The sequence below is a fragment of the Emys orbicularis genome, chromosome 1, assembly GCF_028017835.1.
Source record: "Emys orbicularis isolate rEmyOrb1 chromosome 1, rEmyOrb1.hap1, whole genome shotgun sequence".
Classification (NCBI taxonomy): domain Eukaryota; kingdom Metazoa; phylum Chordata; order Testudines; family Emydidae; genus Emys; species Emys orbicularis.
Window position 1 is genome coordinate 218,534,127 of NC_088683.1, and position 19,086 is coordinate 218,553,212.

A 19,086-nucleotide genomic window follows, 5' to 3' on the forward strand; every position below is an offset into this window, starting at 1 on the left:
CCTCCGCAGCATAGGGCAGGGGTCGCAGGCTGGAAGATTCTGTTGTGGGTGGGTCAGCTTTTGTGGCCTGCATCATGCGGGAGGTCAGACTAGATGACCATATTGGTCCCTTCTGACCTTAAAGTCTATGAGTCTATGAGAGGGATTGGGGACTCCAGGGGAGGAAAAGAGGTGGAAGGAGACCTTGGGAGGGATCTGCTGCAACCAGACACTAGCCTGGAATATATGACTCTCCAATCCTAGAAGAAAATATGACCAGGAAGAAAACTGTCAGTAAACCATAGATAGTCCAAGGCTGTAGCCCCCATGCAATCATAACTTTGGCCTGAAAGCCTACTTCAGTGCCAAATTCATAGCAGTTAGAAGACAAAGCTAGTAGTAAGTATTTTAAAATGACCACCTTACTTATCCCAAATGAAATCACAGGCAGTGTCCACCGGGCCCAGGGGTAGTTAAGGATATAGAGTCAGGGACCTTGTACCTTCTTTTACGGTTCTCAGGCATTTTATGAATGTATTGCTACTCAGAATGTATGTCCAAATCTACAGGCAGGACAGAACCAATTGTTGAAACAAACCATTCAGTTTAGTTGAGAATAGCAAAACATGTGCCTGCTACTATACTATTAGTGCACTTGCTTCTGCTACTGATGAGTTTGTGTCCATATGTTGATCATTTAATAAAAATCTCCATTCCAACTCCATGTACAGGATCATGCTACCACCTTGCACTTAGTCATATGCTAATTAAACATTAACATATGCTAAATGCAGTTGCATACCCACCAGTGCCAAAAATGCCAGGTCAAAAACATTGATGCATCTTGTTCCAGAAGTGTACTCAATGGATTTACCTCTCCTGCCTTCTCTCCCTCATGTGCCCCACAGGAAACATGTTCAGAGTTACTGTTTGGCATACCCCAAAGTGCAGCTTGCCATCCTCATGCTCCTTCAAACTCTTCTTCTCTCCCTGTCTGCTCCCTCTCCCAAACACCAGCCTTTCTCTTGTAACGTATGTTTCTGAGTGGACTGTACCACAACAGTGACTATAGTAGGAAGAGAGCCTGAGACATAAGCCCTTGTATCAGAGGCCTGGTATGAGGCCTGAGGCCTGGGCTAAAGTAGTCAAATTAAGTTGTGAACAAGAGGCAAGCCCTGCTCACAGAATCTGGCAAGAACAGGGTTGATACTGCAGAAACACATTCCTAAGTAGTGCCAGGCACAAGAATATACATGCAAACACATTCTAGAAAGGCGGTACAGAACACCCCGGTACCAGAACATTCCCCAAAGTTAACAGGAACACACTTACCCATCTTAAGGATAAGGTCAGGATGACAACATGATGGATAGAGATGTTTTGATTGAACCTAGAGGTACAAGGCAATGGGTGGCACCCTAATACATCAGAGTGTGGCACCCTGATACGTCAGGGGAAATACATAACTTGTTTGTATCGGTGTATAAAGATGTATCTCAGAGGGAGTGTCTTTGGCCAGCTGAGGGGGCAATGGAAAGTCCCGCCATTCACTGAGCAGCGTCCATTGTCATGGGCACACGTGCTAGTATAACTGTAGATATTGATCCATGGAGCTAGGACTGCGCTTCATTGACAATAAACCTGGCTGGGTGCCTTTGTACCTTAACGGATCTTGTGGACATTGAGCAGTTTGCTTGAGGTGTGCCAGCTTGAGCTGTGCCTGCTGTCTGCACAGAGCTGGGACAGCACGCAGGGAGAACACACACACGCAGCCGAACATCTAACCACAATGATCACTTTTGAATTGGAGTGCTGACCAAGCAATGTAGGGCTGTATGGCAGCTTCTTACACCTATAACTCCTGGCTTGTTTTTCAAAATCATGCAACATTTGCTTGGGGGGTAAGGGAAGAGGGAGCATATCAGGAGTAGAAAGAGGCATGTCCTGTGGCACTGCTGTGCTCCAGCTACTTTCAATTGGTGGACAGCCACTTTCCAAGTGGCATGCAATACAACAGCCCAGAGTTGGCTCCAGCATAGAGCATGCCTGAGAACCAGGCAGCTGCACACAGACACTGAGCAGCATGGCAGAGAATCCGGCCCAAAATATTGTTGAACAGAAAAGTTTAAGTCCTAGGAAATTTTAACAAGATTTGTAAAGTGTTTTTGTGTATTCCTAAGAATACACAGAAACCTTTTTAGAACAGAAGATCTCTGTAAATTATTATCAATTTGCATTGTAGTAGTGACTGGTGCCCCCAACCATGGATCGGGACCCCATTGTGCTAGGCACTGTATAAATGTATCTCAACAATTTAATATTCTATGAATGAGTTTACATACTTGCCTTCAGATATCTGAATTATTTTGTAACCATAATGAGGGAATTTTTGGGTGGAGGAAGGGGCGGAATGCAGCATTATTATATCTTATATTTCTCTTTGAAATAAAAAGATTGACATAGTCCAGATGTATCAAAGCCCACACAGGCTTGGAGAAACAAGCTATTGCTTTGAGAGAGATAGTTACATTGATGTTTAGGTTTGAGGCTTCTGTCTTATTGATGTATAGCCTTTGTGTTAGGAAAGTTATTTTATGATTTTGATGAGCTGAAGGCTTTTGTTTCTGCAGAGTTGGCCCGTAGGGACAGTGGTGAGGTTGTTATTAAAGATGTGCTCTCAAGCTCATTGGTACTACAATTTGATTAACTCTGAATTCATTATCTGTAGTATTTCTATATTTATAATTACAAATCATGCCAGCAAGAAGTAATATGACTGTTCACATTAGAGCTTTTCTCTATCTGATATCTGTATAGTATCTGATATTATAGCCTCCTGATATCTGTAGTAAATATGAGCTACTCAAATTAATGATATTACTCTGATTAATTTTGAATTGATGCCTACAGTGCCAAATTTCAGAATAATTATAAATGGTGCTAGGGAAAACCCCTTCATTTTACTTTTGATTCCTATTTTGTTCAGTGTGAAATCCCAGGGCTGAGCTCTTTTACCTCATTACTGCTCCAAGTAATTTTATTGCAATTGCTAAACTAAGTGTTTTTGCTTAATATGCCTTTTTTCAATAATGATGAATGCTGAATGTATGTGTAGTATGTAATACAGATGCAAACCATGGAATTTTCAAATGCACAAAGTTACTTAGGAACCTAAATCCTATAAACTTTAAATTGGATTTTTGCTCCTAAACCATTTGGACACTTAGAAAAGCCATCCCTAGGTATTAAAATGTAATTTCAATCCAGACAAAGTTTTCCAAAATGTAAGTTTAAGGCATTTTATTATTTCTCATAGTAGCTTTAATTATTTCCGTGTGTTGTATCTCCTCTTCCTGCTTTATTCCTATTATGGAACTATAATCTATTATGATTCATGCCCATAGTAACAGCAATATCTTGACAGCAATTTACAATAGATTTTAAATGCTCTCTCCACTAGTATATGACATCCATACATTTATATACAGAAACTGAGTTGTTAAATTCTTTTCCGGCTTCTTTTTTGTGACTTAAAGATAAATAAGTATTGAAGGTTTTTTTCTTCCTTTCTTTCTAGAGGGTCTTAATGCTGACAACATCAAACAAGCCTCAGAGCAGTTGAACAGTCGCTGGATTGAGTTCTGTCAGTTGCTGAGTGAGAGACTGGCGTGGCTGGAGTACCAAAATAACATCATTGCCTTCTACTCCCAGCTGCAGCAACTGGAGCAGGCAGCAATTACTGCTGAAAACTGGCTGAAAGCACAACCTACACCAGCAGCAGATCCTGCTACAGTAAAAATACAGTTAGAAAAGTGCAAGGTTAGAGGCTCTTTTCCAACCCTTTCATTATTATGCTTGATGTGTATTGCTACATTTTGACAGATGATGGCTGCCAGTTTTTCATTATGAGAGTGAAAAATAGTCTTTATATCTTTCAAAACTAGGTATTGTCAATACCTGGTCCATGAATGGTAGCAATGATGAGTGTAAAAGGGCAGGAGGACACAGTGTGTGCGTGTTAAAATTAAACATTTAGTTCTTTTCAGCAAATAACTAATGCTTGTTCTACTGTACTTTTAATTGATGTTGGATTGTTATAGCTATATGACCAGAACATTATGCAATATCTTAAGACCATTGTAAGGAAGAACTTAATTTACATATTAATGTTTGGTCAATAAAAATAAGTGCCTGTTAAGACTTGAAAAGTCAGCTCCTCCTCGTTGTTTTTGCTGATTTCCTTGGGTAATTTAATGGTTGTGTTATAGTTTGCTAGTTTGTCCTCTGATTGCAGCCCTTCTGGGATTTGGACTTTTGATACAAGTTTAGCACACCTTAATTAGGTCCCGAAGCAGCAGACCACTTATACACGTTTAAGTGCTTTGCTGAATAAGGGCCTTATTTTGTAGAGCATTATGCATACTTATGGCAAATGCTGATAGTAGCAATCTGAAGGTTGTATTTTCACATATGAGTTCATGACATAATTTTAAAGCGACATATTTAGTATTGATATGCATATACAAGGAATTTCATAGAGCCGCCTTCTACTCCTGCTATATCTAGCTGGATTTCAGTTTTGTTAACATATGGTTAGTTTATGTCCTATGTGCCATTGGGCCATCCTAGAGTTCCCAAGAGTAATTGAGCCTGACTCAAGAAGAGTTCCCAAGCAGTATTTCCAGTGTGTGTACTGTATCACAGTGAAGCTTGTCCCTTTTTATGGTCCTGGACAACTCTGTAGGTGGGGATGCTAAAATCATGTCATGATCATTACCCTTGCCCTGCTGGTCTCTTTCTGGCAACTGGCACCAATAGGGGCCATAGAAGGGAGCACAAAGGATATGCTGATTTAGGATTTTGGACAGCTCTTGTGCATGGGCACAAGTGTGGAGAGCTCCTTACACAAAATCTGGATGCAGACCTGAAATTTCCAACTTGAGTCTATCGCTACTTTCTAGGGAAGCTCAGCCAATACCAAGATATTTTCTCTACTCTTATACAGACACCTGCAGTAGTCACCTTTAAAAAGTGAATAATCATCAACAGTTACCATTTCATAACATGTCAAATTGCACAGTTATTTCTTATTCTCAGTATAAGAAAGTAGTTTCATAGCTGATGCCACAAATGAGTAACTGTTGTTACATTTGACTTTTTATGGTGACCACTCTGCAGTGAAGATTGAAGGACTTCACTGAGCATATTAGAATTTGACTGGACAAAACATTGGTGATTTACACAGTAAAGAACAATCCTAATCTGGCAGTAAGGTGAACTAAGTAAACTAGAACTTTAGTTCTTCTCCATCACCATTTTCTGTTTCAGGAATTAGGAAGATCTGATGTTCTCTTGCCCTCTTTTATTCCATAAAAACAGTGGTGATCTGATGAAGAATTGCTTGTAGGATGATTTTATTCAGGAATGTTTGTCTTCACCATACAGGATGAAGTCTCCCGGTTGTCAGCCCTTCAGCCTAAAATTGTGCAGCTAAAGCTTCAAAGTAAAGCACTGAAAGAAAAAGAGCAAGGGCCAATGTTCCTTGATGCAGACCTTGTAGCTTTTACTAACCACTTCAAACAAGTTTTTGCTGATGTACAGGCCAGAGAGAAACAGCTACAGACCAGTAAGTGTTGTTCATGGCTAGAAATTACTGTACCCAAGAAATTTTTTTTGAAACAGAATTTATTTTAATTTGCTTCTTTCTACCCAATGTTGCTCTACAAAAGGGAAGTGAGTTGTGGTGGTCTATTTTCTGTAACTGTTTCAGAAATATCTATTAATCAGTTTAGTGCATGTTTAATAATGTGGACACATGAGAAATTAAAGGTTTACTTGCAATCACAGCTCACACTCAGAATTGCCCTATCAAACAGCATGCCCAGGATAGCGCACATATGGCCAGTACTTCCCAGCAACACCAAACAGCCTTGATATAACTGTCCAGTTAAACCAGGTTTACTTCTGTTGGGTGCCACTGAAGAAATGCAAAGCAGATAGATTGTACCAGTGAATCTAGCCTACAGAATTGTGTAGTGCAGGTGGCTAACCCTAGGAGAGACAAAACAATAGTAGTGGCTTCACTGCTATATTTGAATCCCATCATTTACCTGAGAGTCATTGAGATATTTTTATGTGAATTGTAAAGAAAGATTTTGAAATTAATCTTGAATATTGTGGAGATAAGTCATAGTATAGCTATCAAAGAGCACTGAAAAAATATTTAAGCCAAAATTTGGAGAACCACCCATTCATTAAGTGTTTGGTTTTGCAACTTTTTTACTCATGCTGGAAATCACTTACTCAATCAAGTACTCCCAGTGATGTTAATGAGACTACTACTGTGTGTAAATGGTCACCAACATTTGCATAATCGAAGGCTTACATTTACTGTCCCAAGTTCTGGTTTTGCTTTTTTAATACTCAGATACTACTTGAAAATCTGGCTTATTTTCCCTTTGTTCATATTTTAATGGGGGCCTTATAGGAATCTGTTTTCTGGAAAGGCAATGCACATAAGGAAGCAAACATGCAGTTGCTTGCAGGGCTTAGTGAGGCTTCAGGCGGGATAGGAGCTGGGAGAGTGAAGAACTAGAGACAGTAGAGACGTACATCTGCATAAATATTGCTCAATTGATAAATCAACTGTGATGATACATTGGTAATGAACAACAGAAAGGCATACAGAGAATGAACAAAAATATATATTTGTAGCCAAAGCATCTTTTTAGACTGACAGCACCCCTTTTACTCCTGTATGAAGACGATGCATTATTGATACTCTGAGATATAATAATAATAATACATTCGAAAATATGTTAAGTACATTGACAACAATAAGAGAAAAGAAAATACAAATAGGCCTAAGTCTCAACACTGAGACATTTTTTTCATTTTATTACATTGGCCTGCCACTGTGGAGCTAAAACTCTGAATAGCAGAGTTGTAAGAGCTGGGTTTGTGCTTAGGTTTCAAATTTGCTTTCCAAATGAACTCTTGATAAGATAGAGTGGCTATCAAAAACATGCAACATCTTTAAGAAAAAATATACTTCTATTTCTGTAAGTTTCCTTGTTCACAGTGAAAGAAGATATTTAGTATTTAATGCTTTTCCAGTGCAACCAAAATCTGAATTACATACCCCAAACCAAACCCCTTTATCCTAACCTACCCCGTTGTACACTTTGGAAGAATTCAGATCTTGGTCCAAACTTCACAGCTCAAGCAAATCTCTCCTGATTTTTGGAGGAGAGAGGAAAGGGTTTTTATATCCTGCTCTGCTCCAAAAATCCATTTGATCCAACTCTTTCTATACTGATCATTTTATGTCCGTATGTATGTGCATTTTCCTGTATTTTCCTAAATGATTGGCTGAAAGAGCATTGTGATTCTGCAGTGATGGTTCATTAGACACTAATTTATTAATTAGATTAGATTCAAGATGGGACTCAGTGATAACATGGTGTAGTAGATTAGGCAGGCAGCTAGGAAATGGCTCTGGTCTCAATTCTGTCACTGACTTGCTGTGTGGCCTTGAGCAAGTCACCTAAACTCTCCAGGATTCATTTTCACCCTCTCTAAAATGGGGATTAAAGTACTTCTCTACCGATGTACCAACCACAATGGGGTGTTATGGAAAATAATTAGCTAATGGATGTAAAGTGTAAAGCTACAGCTGCTAAGTTCTATATATGCCAAGTACTATTATTCATCACGTGCTGAGATGCATCAAATTTTCAAAACCCAGAAAGGTTTACACCGCAGACACCCCATTTAAAAATCTTTGTAAGGAAGCTTTATACTATTTAAATTCGAAAAGAAGTATATAATAAACACATTTGTTCACAAATGACTTTCCCAAGGACAAACAATGGCAGAACTGGGAACAGAACCTAGGTAATCATGAATCCTAATTTATATAATCATACGCATATATGATGGCTCATGGTTTTTTCCATTATTTACCACTTTTGAATTAAATCTTCTTTTTCAAAAGTAGGAAAATATTATGCCACTATTAAAAATTGACTTTACTCCTGATTAAAGATATCAAGTATTCCAGTAATAATCAGTAATGTGTGCATACACACACAGAGAGTTCATACATTTTCTTTATTCTGTATAACAGAAAATGTCTGCATTTCATTGGAAGATTAGATATTTACACCTCTTGTTTGCATAAATTCTTTCTGGTTAATTTCTTTTGTAGATTAAATTTTCTGAGTTGTGAATAGCCTTTGGCAGCCCTAGCAGCAGCAGTGCTTGTGTCTTCTCTTTATTTGATTAGTATCCCAAATGTGATAAACAAGGCATTGTTTGATTCAACATTAGGTTTTGTTAAACTCCTTTGTCTCTTGGGGGCTGAGGACCGCTATGTTTTGGAGAGAGCAGAAATCTTTATTTTCCAGGTGGTTATTTTTTGGGGGGGGGTGTCTCATTTTAGGAGACATTCTTCCCCATGTTCTGTTGGTTTTCTAAAACCCTATGAGCAATTTACTCCCTATGTATTGGGTTCAGTGAATTTGTTATCAGTAAGCTATATAAAGCAATATTTATTTCATGTTCAAACAACTGAATTTCTCTTTAGATTAGCTTTCCCCTATCTATAATTTCTTTAAAATCTGTTCTGTTTGTGTAGGAAAGAAGTGTGTCCTTCTAGGATTTTTTTTTTTTCATGAGAATATCTGGAAAGATTTCAGTGGATTTCAAATCTGTTCAATTTTGTAGGTTTTTGTTAATTATAATTCTTTACAATTAAATGTGTCGTCTTAGAACATTGGTATTTAGAAAAAGTAAAGAGCAGCCCTATGCAACGGTTTAGACCCAAGATTTGAGAAGAATATCATATCCACCTGACATTGCAGGGTCAGTTTGGATATGTGTAATGTAATTACCCATTGGGTACTTGGCCGAGATACTGGTTTATGTGGAGGGTAATTTGCAGCTAGTTTCATTATTATCTTGCTCAAGAATGAGAGGTTGGACAGTGAGATCTGCTTATCTTGAGATGTACAAGATTTGTTTAGTCAAGAGAGGAGGTGTCTTGGGAATAGTCCGACTATTTAATGCTTTTAGGGTGGTTGACAGGTTCCCTTAATCCAAGTTGGTTGACAAATTCTGACAGCAGGGGAGCTAAAGTACTCCCTGGTATCTTTCATCAGCCGTGATTGGCATAGATCTGAATCACAGGTCCTAAGTGATTCTTTCCAGTGCTTCCTGAATGTCTTGCTCTGTGACTGCTGAATTTTTTGACGGGGCATTTTTCCCAACCTGGTCTCAGTATACTGCTGTCTAAACAGGGCATCATAGCGACAGGTGGTTTTTGGTGAGAAATGTGTCAGTTGTTCCTCACATTGAAGGGAGCTTCTCTCAGAAGGTGATGTGTGCATTGACAAAGTGATTCATGGCTCAGAAAAGTTCTTCATGATGACATTTAGCATTTAGCATGTGGGATGGTAGCAGAGAAGAATTTCAGCTTGGAGGAGGCAATAGTAAGGTTACGTTCCTGACATTCCTTTTTGCGGTCTCCTCCACTTCACAAATACAGTGCTCATTCATTGCTCCTTCCTTCCTATGGTGATCCCACTTTGGAACGTGGGTTTGTAGAAATGTCCTTGTGAGGTTCCAACCATAATTCCATCAGGAATTTTTACATCAAATCTATTCAATTTACAGTTCAAAAAGATATTTTTTCTAAGTGCCCAATCTGCAAACCCAGCCTGAAATTTGAAAGTTAAACTGGTTTCTTTCTGGATTAGTTACACTTGTTAACCTGGGAAATGTTAAGAAAAAAATCCTTACCCTGCACAGACCACTGTCTCCACCAAACTAGGATTAAAACATAGTCATCCAAGTGGGAAGAACATGATCTGTACCTGTAAACTCAAGGACCCAGCTAAATTCCATAGTATCCTCAAAGAATCCATACCAAACAGAAGAGCCTAGGAAAAATCTGGTGAGACGCACCAAGTAGCAACTGAGATTCTTGTAACCAGAGCTTATATAAAGTTCTGTTGCTTATGCATGGGACAGAACAGAATCTATTTGATTCCTCCAAAGCTACATTGTATCCACAATGCTAATAGCAGTAACAAGCAGTAAGAATGCTTGTTTGAACAGAGATATGTCTGTACTCAGGGTACAGAATTATTGAGTACTAATGATAACACTTAGATCACACTTTTCAGCCATAGATCTAAAAAAGTGCCAGTTCTGCACTGATATTTTTTCAAAGTAGAACCGCATTAAAAAAAAATATACACTCCTCCCCACACACATCTGATGGTTGGTTTGGCAATGCGCCAAAAAAAAAAAGGTTAAAACGAAAATCTGAAAGCGAGTCTCAAATCTGTTTTTTCCCCCCCTTAAGCAAGTGGCTCATTCATACCATGGTATGGTACCTTTGTTAGATAAACTGCAAATGAAGGGCCATATAGTTAATTTTGATGATGGATCTTTTTAGTAGCGTGCATGTTACCCTTTCTTCTTCTTATCCTTTTCAAAAGAAAAATTTTGGAATGTTTTCACTTCCTTAGTCATTTTTGAGCTGATTTGCTTTCTTCCCTCTACCTCCACCTCCCACCATATCCTTTTTCAGGATATTCCACCATTTTCCCTGGTAGCCAGTGTGAATCCGGTAACTTCAACAACTGCTGTATCCAAGAGCTCATGCAACTGGCGATCTCAGTATAGCTCCCCAAGACTATGCAAAACACAGTCACCACAATAAGATCAACATTTTGGTTTTCCTTCTTTCATGTTTTTCTTTATTTAAAGAATGTTTTAAACCTTGAACATTTCACATAGTCTTGCATAAGATTCTGTAATTTAGAGATTGAATTTGCACAAAATGACACAGAATCCTATGATAAATATTGGGTTTTTTTTCAGAATGAACGTTGTGTATTTAAAAATAAAATCCTGTGTCTTATGAATCATACACATGCACATTATATTTGAGTCCCCAAGCAGATATAGGCTATGCATTATTTTTAAAAACACGTCTTTGTCTTCAATTCATATAAAATATTCCTTTGAATTGGCTTTTTGGAGGGTTTTTTCGCTAGTTTTATATATATATATATATATATATATATATATATATATATATATATATATATATATAAATTCTGCTTCCCAAGATGTCATCTGTGGTTAAACAGAGTTTTAATAAGCAGCACAGATGTAATTTCATTTTTATTAGGCTATATACTTTCTCATATTAGTGTTTCCCCTTTAAAAAAGAAACAAGTTATCTATAGAATTAATCTTTATTGGATATTGTCCTTTCCTGTATGTCTAATTTATCTTCCCTTCCTACCTTCCCCCTCCCTCAATGATAAATGAAAATTAAAATTTATGGGGGGGGGGGAATGCATGTAATAACATCTAATAAAACAATTGAATCATTTTTTATTATATTGGTTCATTAATTCTTGGAGGGCTGGTAAAACCCTGCCTGTACCATTTCTTTTAACAAGAAGATAAATCAGAGAAAAGGAATTATTAAAGCACTTTCAGAGCATTGACGATATTCCCTGACAATATTATGGAAGATTCTAAAAGGTTGCACTTTGATGGTTTCTGATGACATGGAGGAAAAAAGGGGCGGGGGAACCCACAGCTCTTATCAGTATAAGAAGAAAAGCAGAAAAGCTTCTCAAAGGTTGGACTTCGATGATCAGCATCAAGGATAAGTACTACAAAATAAGTGAAAGGAAGAAAGTATTTTCCTAGGAAAGGAGTTGAGAAAAGTATGGTAGTTCATATGATTTAAAAAAAAAATAGGTGATCAGTCATGGTTGCTATTTTATGCCTTTTTTAGTGCAGATTTATGAGATTCAAGCTAGTTCATTCATTGCAGGAAACAATTGTATCAGTTGAAATGATTCCATTGATTCAAATTTGCTGCCTGTCTTCTACTGTAACAATGAGCTGATGAATGGTGAATTTACCCTGATTATAGGGGGAACGAGTAGATAGGGTGTGTGTATGGAGAATGTACGCTGGCCTGACTGAGACTGGAATAAAATCTCTCCTACTTAATTTCAGGTGGTGGAAAAGAGATCTGTTCAATAAGTATATGGGGGGAAAGGGAGAAGAACTGTTTTCAAATGTTGCAGTATTTTTCTGCGTGCTAAAAATAAATAGATTGCTATTTTTGTCTTAATGAATTTCTCAGTCTGAGCTCACTCTTGTCCTTTCTCTTGGTATTTTTACAGCCCTCATTGCCACTGAGTGCTTTGATGAATTGGGTCCCCAACTGATTTTCCCCATGCTCACGCAGGAAATCTGTGGCAAAACTGGAAATTGATTACCCAAATCCTTGTCCCATGTCTTAACCAAAAGGACCATCCATCGTTTCTTTGCCACAAAGTAAAAATGTAGATATAATATTTCCCAGGAATTTAAGAAATCAAAGTAAAATATCACTGTGTATATATATTGATCAAATATGAAGTCCTAGATCAAGTCCACTGTAGGTGGTGTCTGATAAGGCTTTGTATCAATGGGGTGTTTCTATTTTTAAAACTTCAGGCCCAAAATTTGGGTTCGCAGAGATTGTTCCACTTTTAAAGAAAGGGATAAAGCTTTTCTTCAACTAAACAAATAGTTTTCGGTATTTCTTATCGAAGGGAAATTTTGTCAACATTTCAGTTATATTCAGTGATTGCCTTCAAATAAACCAAATTTCTTATTAAAATTAAGGGTAATCTGCTCAGGACACATAGGTGAATGAAAAACAGGCACAGTGATGGAGTTAATCATCAGGGCAGAACTTTATTAACTTAACAATGGGGAGGGGCACTATCTGCACACCCTCTTCCATAAATCTGGCATTTAATTGAGTCTAGTTTGACATTACAGCACACACACTATATAATAACTTCGGGTGGCGGCTCTGCCTAACCCCTACGACACAGCTCGCTTCTGAACCCTCATACCCTCTCATTTATGAGAAGGGTTAGAGGTATTCAGAGGGACCTCAGTCTGTGAAGTCTTCAGGTCTGCCCTTCTCCTTAAAGGCAAAAGGTCCCCCAGCCATGTCCCAGCTCTCATTTACCTCAGGAATCTGGTTCTGTCGCTGTTATCTGCCTGGGCCTCCAGCGGCAAGTTGCAATGGACTAACCTTCCTAGAATCCTCCTAGCATTAAAATTCCTACTCTTCATTATTTTAACTTAAACTTTGCTTCCTCAAGGCTGCAAGAAAGGTGGAAAAAAACCTCTGGGAATCCCTGCCAATTTGGTCCAACAGGAAAAAAGTCCTTCCTGATCCCAAAATAGGTTATTGGTCAGACTCACAACACTCTGGGAATGCAGCTGACTATCAGGGAGGCTGAGCAGGGCAGTAATCGTGGCAAAATGGCCCCCAGATCCCTGGAAAGACTTTGACTTTCATGGCCCCTTCCTCTCCCCAAATAAATCAAGTCTCTTAATTCCCCAGTCCTGGCTGGCCAATAACTGGTAGAGAAGCCCCACCCCAGGCACTCTCCTATGTCCGCTATGAGGCACAAGAGCTCAGTTTCTACATGACTGGGCATAAGCTCTCCCCTCTGTCTCCCAGGAGTTGGTCATCACCAGCTGGTCTGACCAAACTTCCCCTTGCTGAGATGGGAAGGGGCATTTGTATCTTAGGAAATAATGCAACATTTTTCTACTACTGTGGGAGGAACTGCCTTCTAGTATCTGAGGCTGAGGGTCATTAACTTACATTCTTCCTTCTGGGTAATGTTTCATTAGGGTCCTGTCACTAGATTCTACTGCAGAGATACTCTGTCTTCCTGACTTCTGTCCATGTAGTTTTTATGATGGAGCAGAACTCATACTTGGGCACATCTATAGCTGTGTTTATTAGGTGGGATTTAATCCATATATTGATGGTATTGACTCCTGGAATTGCAGTGTCCTGCATCTGAGAAGATATAGCTATAGATATAGATATATAAAAAAATGTAATATTTACATATTTATCTCTGTTTGCCATTTTGCCGTGGTCATGAGGTGGGTCCTGGCTGGAATGCCCCCTGTGGCACGCTTGGGGCACAACAGTGTGCCTGCCACAGTTTTCCCCTTTATTCACCTATGCAAAGTAGTGTTGTCGCCTTCAACAGCAAATTCAAGCCCATTTTAAATGCCACAGTCCACACTAAAGTCCATTTCGTAGTAAAAACAGTTCCTGTTCAACCCCAAAGTAAAGCAAGGTTACACAATGCAGCAATTTTTCAATCTTATTCAAAGGTCACCATTCCCAGGTCACCCACCCAACAGTCATTAGCCACTCGCTCACAGTTCCTTTAGCTCCTGTTCCAGGACCTCACATTCCAGGTCTTCTACCTGAGAGTTCCAAGACCCACTTCTCTCCACAACTCTTCTCCCACAGCCCCAGGTCAGATCTCCTGTGGCAGATCCCCCTGCAGTGTTTCTCTCAGACAGGCCTCTCTCCCTGTAAGTGTGCCTGCTCCTGGGATCCACCCTCCAGCATCAAGCCTCTTGTTATGGGCCTAGCGTCTCCTAATCAGGCTGGTTCTTCCCCTTCCTCATAGAGGCCTGTGTACAAGCTGTCCTTTTACTCTGCAGTGGTTCCTCAGCTCTGGTCAGTCCTCCCCATCAGCTTTTGCTTTTCCCAGTGGCTCGGTGTACTAGCTGTCCACCTCTGCTTCTTTTGCTGCTGCTCCTCCCACTTCTGCCCCTCCCACCCCCATCTCTCCTTTCCTCTTCAGGCAGCTCTCACCTGCCCTTCTTCCTTTCTGTATCAGTGCTTTCAGGTAGCTCTGGCTTGCCAGGTTTCTCTCCCCTCAGTTGCAATGAATCACAGGTGCACTGGCCCTGCTCCCTCTTGAAGGGCCAGTGTCACAGGGCCAGTGTCACCCTGTGATAGCCATCATGACAGCAGGTGTTTGGTAGAGCACTCCAAAATCCTGAATATTGCAATGATTTCCTAACAACAAGCATGCAATCACAAGGGAGTCTTTCTTCTAAGAGGTGTGCTCCTGCACCACCTCCTTAAGCTAATATTAAAAGTGTAATTGTTGCAGTTGTCAGGTACACCAAAAACTTAGCATGCCTGTAATGTGCCAGGTGTATCACAACTCACAGGCAAGCACAGTAGGTGCTTCAGCAGCTAGGTCTTGTAGGTGCTAGCCTTGGTGGGTCACAGTAACCACTGAAACATGGCTAAGATAAAGGCCATTTTATTAGGGCTCGCAGAAAAGGGAAAGTTTGCAAATACTGGAGGCACAGAGCCTTAAAAGATACAGTTCAACTGAGCAATAGCAGTTCTTGTTTGGACCCCTGGGACAGTCCATTCTAGAGCCAGGTCTCTTCAGCCTAGTGCCTGGGGTCCCCTCTCCAGTCCAGTCTATTCGAGCACATAGGAGCTAACAGAGTTCCAGGCACAGTTAGTGTCTCTTATTGTGGCCTCCCTGCCCAGCAATTTGCTTCTTCCCCATAAGTCCCATAGATGCCTGTACCCAATTGTGATGTCTGGCAGTCACAGCCTGTTCTTCTTCGAGTGCTTGTTCACGTCGATTCCAATCAGGTGTGCATGTGCTGCATGCATGGTTGTCAGAAAGTTTTCCCTTAGCAGCTCCCGTTGGGTTGGCTGTGGAGCTCCCTGGAGTGGTGCATTCATGGCACTCAATATATGACCCACAAGGGCAGTGCCAGGTGAAGGAGTTTGAACCACCCTCCACCTCAGACACTTTTGAAGCCTCCAGAGACTTAATTGAAACAATGGCTTCACAGCCCCAGCTCTGAGGAACAAGCGTCCGGTACCGATATGTCCGGTACCATCTAGAGGCAAGCCAGCTCACAGTCCCTGGCTTGGCACCATCCGCGGCACCGCTCTCAGTCGCTATCAACGTGGCACCGCTCCCCGGCACCGTGCTCCATAAAAGCATCTTCAGCACTGGCGCGACGTTCCCCCTCTCCAGCACTAAGGGTGGACTAGCACTGATCCCCGGCACTGAGAGAGGACTGACACCGACACAGAGGACCGGCATCGCATCCTCGATCACTGGCACCAATCTATGACACCAGATTCCCAGTGCCGGTCTCCTGCAAGGTCGACCTGGCACCAGTCTCCTGCGCAGGGCCCTTCGGCACCACTTTGGTCATCGTGATCAGGGTCTGCTTCCTCGGACTCTGACGGTGACTCATACTATTCCAGGCTTAGTCAGCATAGGTCTCAGAGACGGCGAAGGGAGGCGCAGCTGACCTGGCAGCCACAGTGGCAGCTCCTGGCACAATAGCCCTTTTGGACTCCCTGGGCTTCCCATCAAGCCCAGGGCTCCCTTTCAAGGGGTTCATGGTCGGTTACCTCAGATCACCGACTGCCTCACTCTGCCAGGAACAGGCCTACACCTCAGGGATCCGATGCCACCCTGTCCCAGCTGCCCCCTCAGGCTCAGGTCACTGCCGAGGTTACTCCGGCACAGTACCAGCCACAGGGTCAGGCTACAGCCACCACAGGAGCAGGCACTGACCAGGAGGAGGTCAGGGAGCCGGAGGGACAGGAGGACCCAATACCTCCTCACGCTACCTCATCGTCTTCTCCTGACAAGGCTGTGGCAGGGGCTTCAGCTTCAGGCCCTCCGCCGATTGATCACAGGGCACATCAGGACCTTCTGAGGCGGATTGCCCGCAACATGGGGTTGCAAGCGGAGAAAGTGATTGAGGCCGAGGACCCCATGGTGGACATTCTTACTCCCGAAGGTCCATCGTGGGTAGTTCTGCCATTGATCAAGACAGTTCATACCGACACCAAGACTCTGGGGCAGTCTTCTGATGATTCTGCTGACCGCAAGAGGTGTGGAACGCAAATACTTTGTCCCTTCCAAGGGCTACAAATATCTTTCTCACACCCACAGCCATGCTTTCTGGTCATGTTGGCAGTCAATGAGAGAGAGTGACAGAGACAGCAAGGACAGCCCCCAAATCTAAGGAGGCCTTATTGGAAATCCTGGGAGGTGGGTGGGTGCAAGCCTGCCCACGTCTAAAAGCCCCTCTCCCAGCCTTGCAGGAGGGACCACTGGACCCAGGAACCAACTGAATACGGGGGACAGCTAATAAATAACAGGGGTAGGAGTGAAGGTCACAGGTTCAAAACTAGGGATCCAGAGAACCCTGGACAGCACCCACTGCTCCTCAAAGCTGTCTAGTGAGCCAGCAGACGCCGCCCAGAGGAACTCTTCCCAGATGCATGAAACCAGGGAGGAGCAGAAATAGGCCCCACAGTCGCAGAGCACTCCCTTGTCTAGCATCCTCCTCCTGAGGATGTTGAAGGTGGCCACTTTGGTGAGAACTAGGAGGAGGTCGACGATGAGGCCACAGACAGGGTGTGAGAATATAAACAAGTGCAGCCAGAACCTCAACGGGCGGTTCTGGAGGAGTCGGAATAGGGGCTGCAACCTGGCGCATTCAAGATAAGCATGTGCCAGGTTCTCCCTCATGCCGCAAAAGGGTCAGGTGTTGGGGATGGGGGTGAACCATTCCAGGTACACACCCGTGCTCATGGCTCCATGAAGGAGCCGCCAACGGATATCTCTGGCGGGCTGTGGGACCAGGGTGGTCTAGAGGCTGGCCCACCAGGGTTCCTCACCCTCCACAGGTGGTAGATAGTCCCACCATTTGGTATCAGGGTGGGACACCGAGGGTGAGGAAGTGAAACGTGTGGAACATGAGCGTGTATAGTTGTTTCCTTGGCGCGGTTCAGAAGTGAACCAGCTGCAGGGCATGCAGCTGGCTCAGATTGTTGAAAGGAGGGGGCCAGAAGGGCTTGCGGGACAGGGGCCCGATGAAAAGGTCCGGAGGGCCTGGGGTCAGGGGTGGACGGAGGCAAAAAGGATGGACCTTTTCGGTAGGATGGTCTATGCCACTAGGGGCCTTCAGCTGAGGATAGCTAACCAGCAAGCTATCCTCAGCAGATACAACTTCAACTCATGGGCCTCCATGTTCAAGTTTAAAGAGCTGATCCCTGTGGACTCTAGGGCTGAATTCTCCACCATTGTGGAGGAAGGGAAGGCGGTGGCATGGACCTCACTGCAGGCATTCCTAGACTCTGTGGACTTGGCCGCCCGTATCCTCTCCTCAGGCACAGCCATGAGGAGGATATCATGGCTTCAGGTGTCCGGGGCTACCCCCGGAGTTGCAGCAAACCCGGCAGGACCTTCCCTTTGAGGGCGCCAAGCTGTTCTCCGAACAGACTGACTCCAAGCTGCATAGCTTGAAAGATTCCAGGGTGACAATGAAGTCATTGGGAATGCACATGCTGGCAATCCAACGCAAGCACTTCAAGCCCCAACCGCAACAACAGAGCCCATATCCTCCTCAGCCAAGACAGGATTTCTATAGATGAAGGCGCAGGAATGGCAGGCGCAAGCCTTCCAACCTCGCTTTGGGGCAAGGCGAAGGCCAGTCCAAACCTTCATCAGGCTCTAAACAGGTCTTTTGAAGGGATGCCCGAGGAAGGCTCCCCTGTCTCTCCACCGGATTCTTACCCGTTTTTTCTGAATCGTCTTTCCCACTTCTATCGTGCTTGGTCCCAAATAACATCAGACTGCTGGGTTCTTCGCACTGTAGAAGTGGGATATTCTCCCCAATTCTGTTCCTACCCTCCCTCCTGCCCCCTCTTTGGGGACCCTTCTCATGAGCAATTCCTTATCCAGGAGGTGCAGGAGCTCCTCAACATAGGATCAGTGGAGGAGGTTCCTCAGGAGCTATGGGGAAAGGGATTCTACCCCCACTATTTCCTAATTCCCAAGGCAAAGGGAGGTATGAGACCCATTCTAGACCTGCAAGGACTCAACAAGTTCATGGTGAAGTTGAAGTTCCTCATGGTCTCCCTGAGCTCTATTATCCTTTCCCTGGATCCGGGAGACTGGTATGTCACTCTCTACACGAAAGACGCACACTTTCACATAGCCATTTGGCCTGCGCGCAAACGTTTTCTCTGGTTTCTGGTCGACCACAAACACTATCAGTTCACGGTCCTCTCATTTGGTCTGTCGACAGCCCCCCGAGTATTCACCAAGTGCATGTCGGTCGTAGCAGCCTTCCTCCGGAGGAGACAGGTGCAGGTATACCCGTACCTAGACAACTGGCTACTCA

General features: G+C 42.6%; 1 protein-coding gene across 1 annotated transcript in view; it reads left to right on the plus strand.

Moving 5' to 3' along the window:
* The window catches only part of DMD (dystrophin), a 1,466,768-nt gene that overhangs the window by 264,366 nt on the left and 1,183,316 nt on the right, over positions 1 to 19,086 (plus strand). Inside the window, exons 15-16 of the mRNA XM_065405744.1 lie at positions 3,557 to 3,798; positions 5,425 to 5,605. Coding sequence (XP_065261816.1) covers positions 3,557 to 3,798; positions 5,425 to 5,605 — 423 coding nt within the window. The remainder of the gene's footprint in view (positions 1 to 3,556; positions 3,799 to 5,424; positions 5,606 to 19,086) is intronic.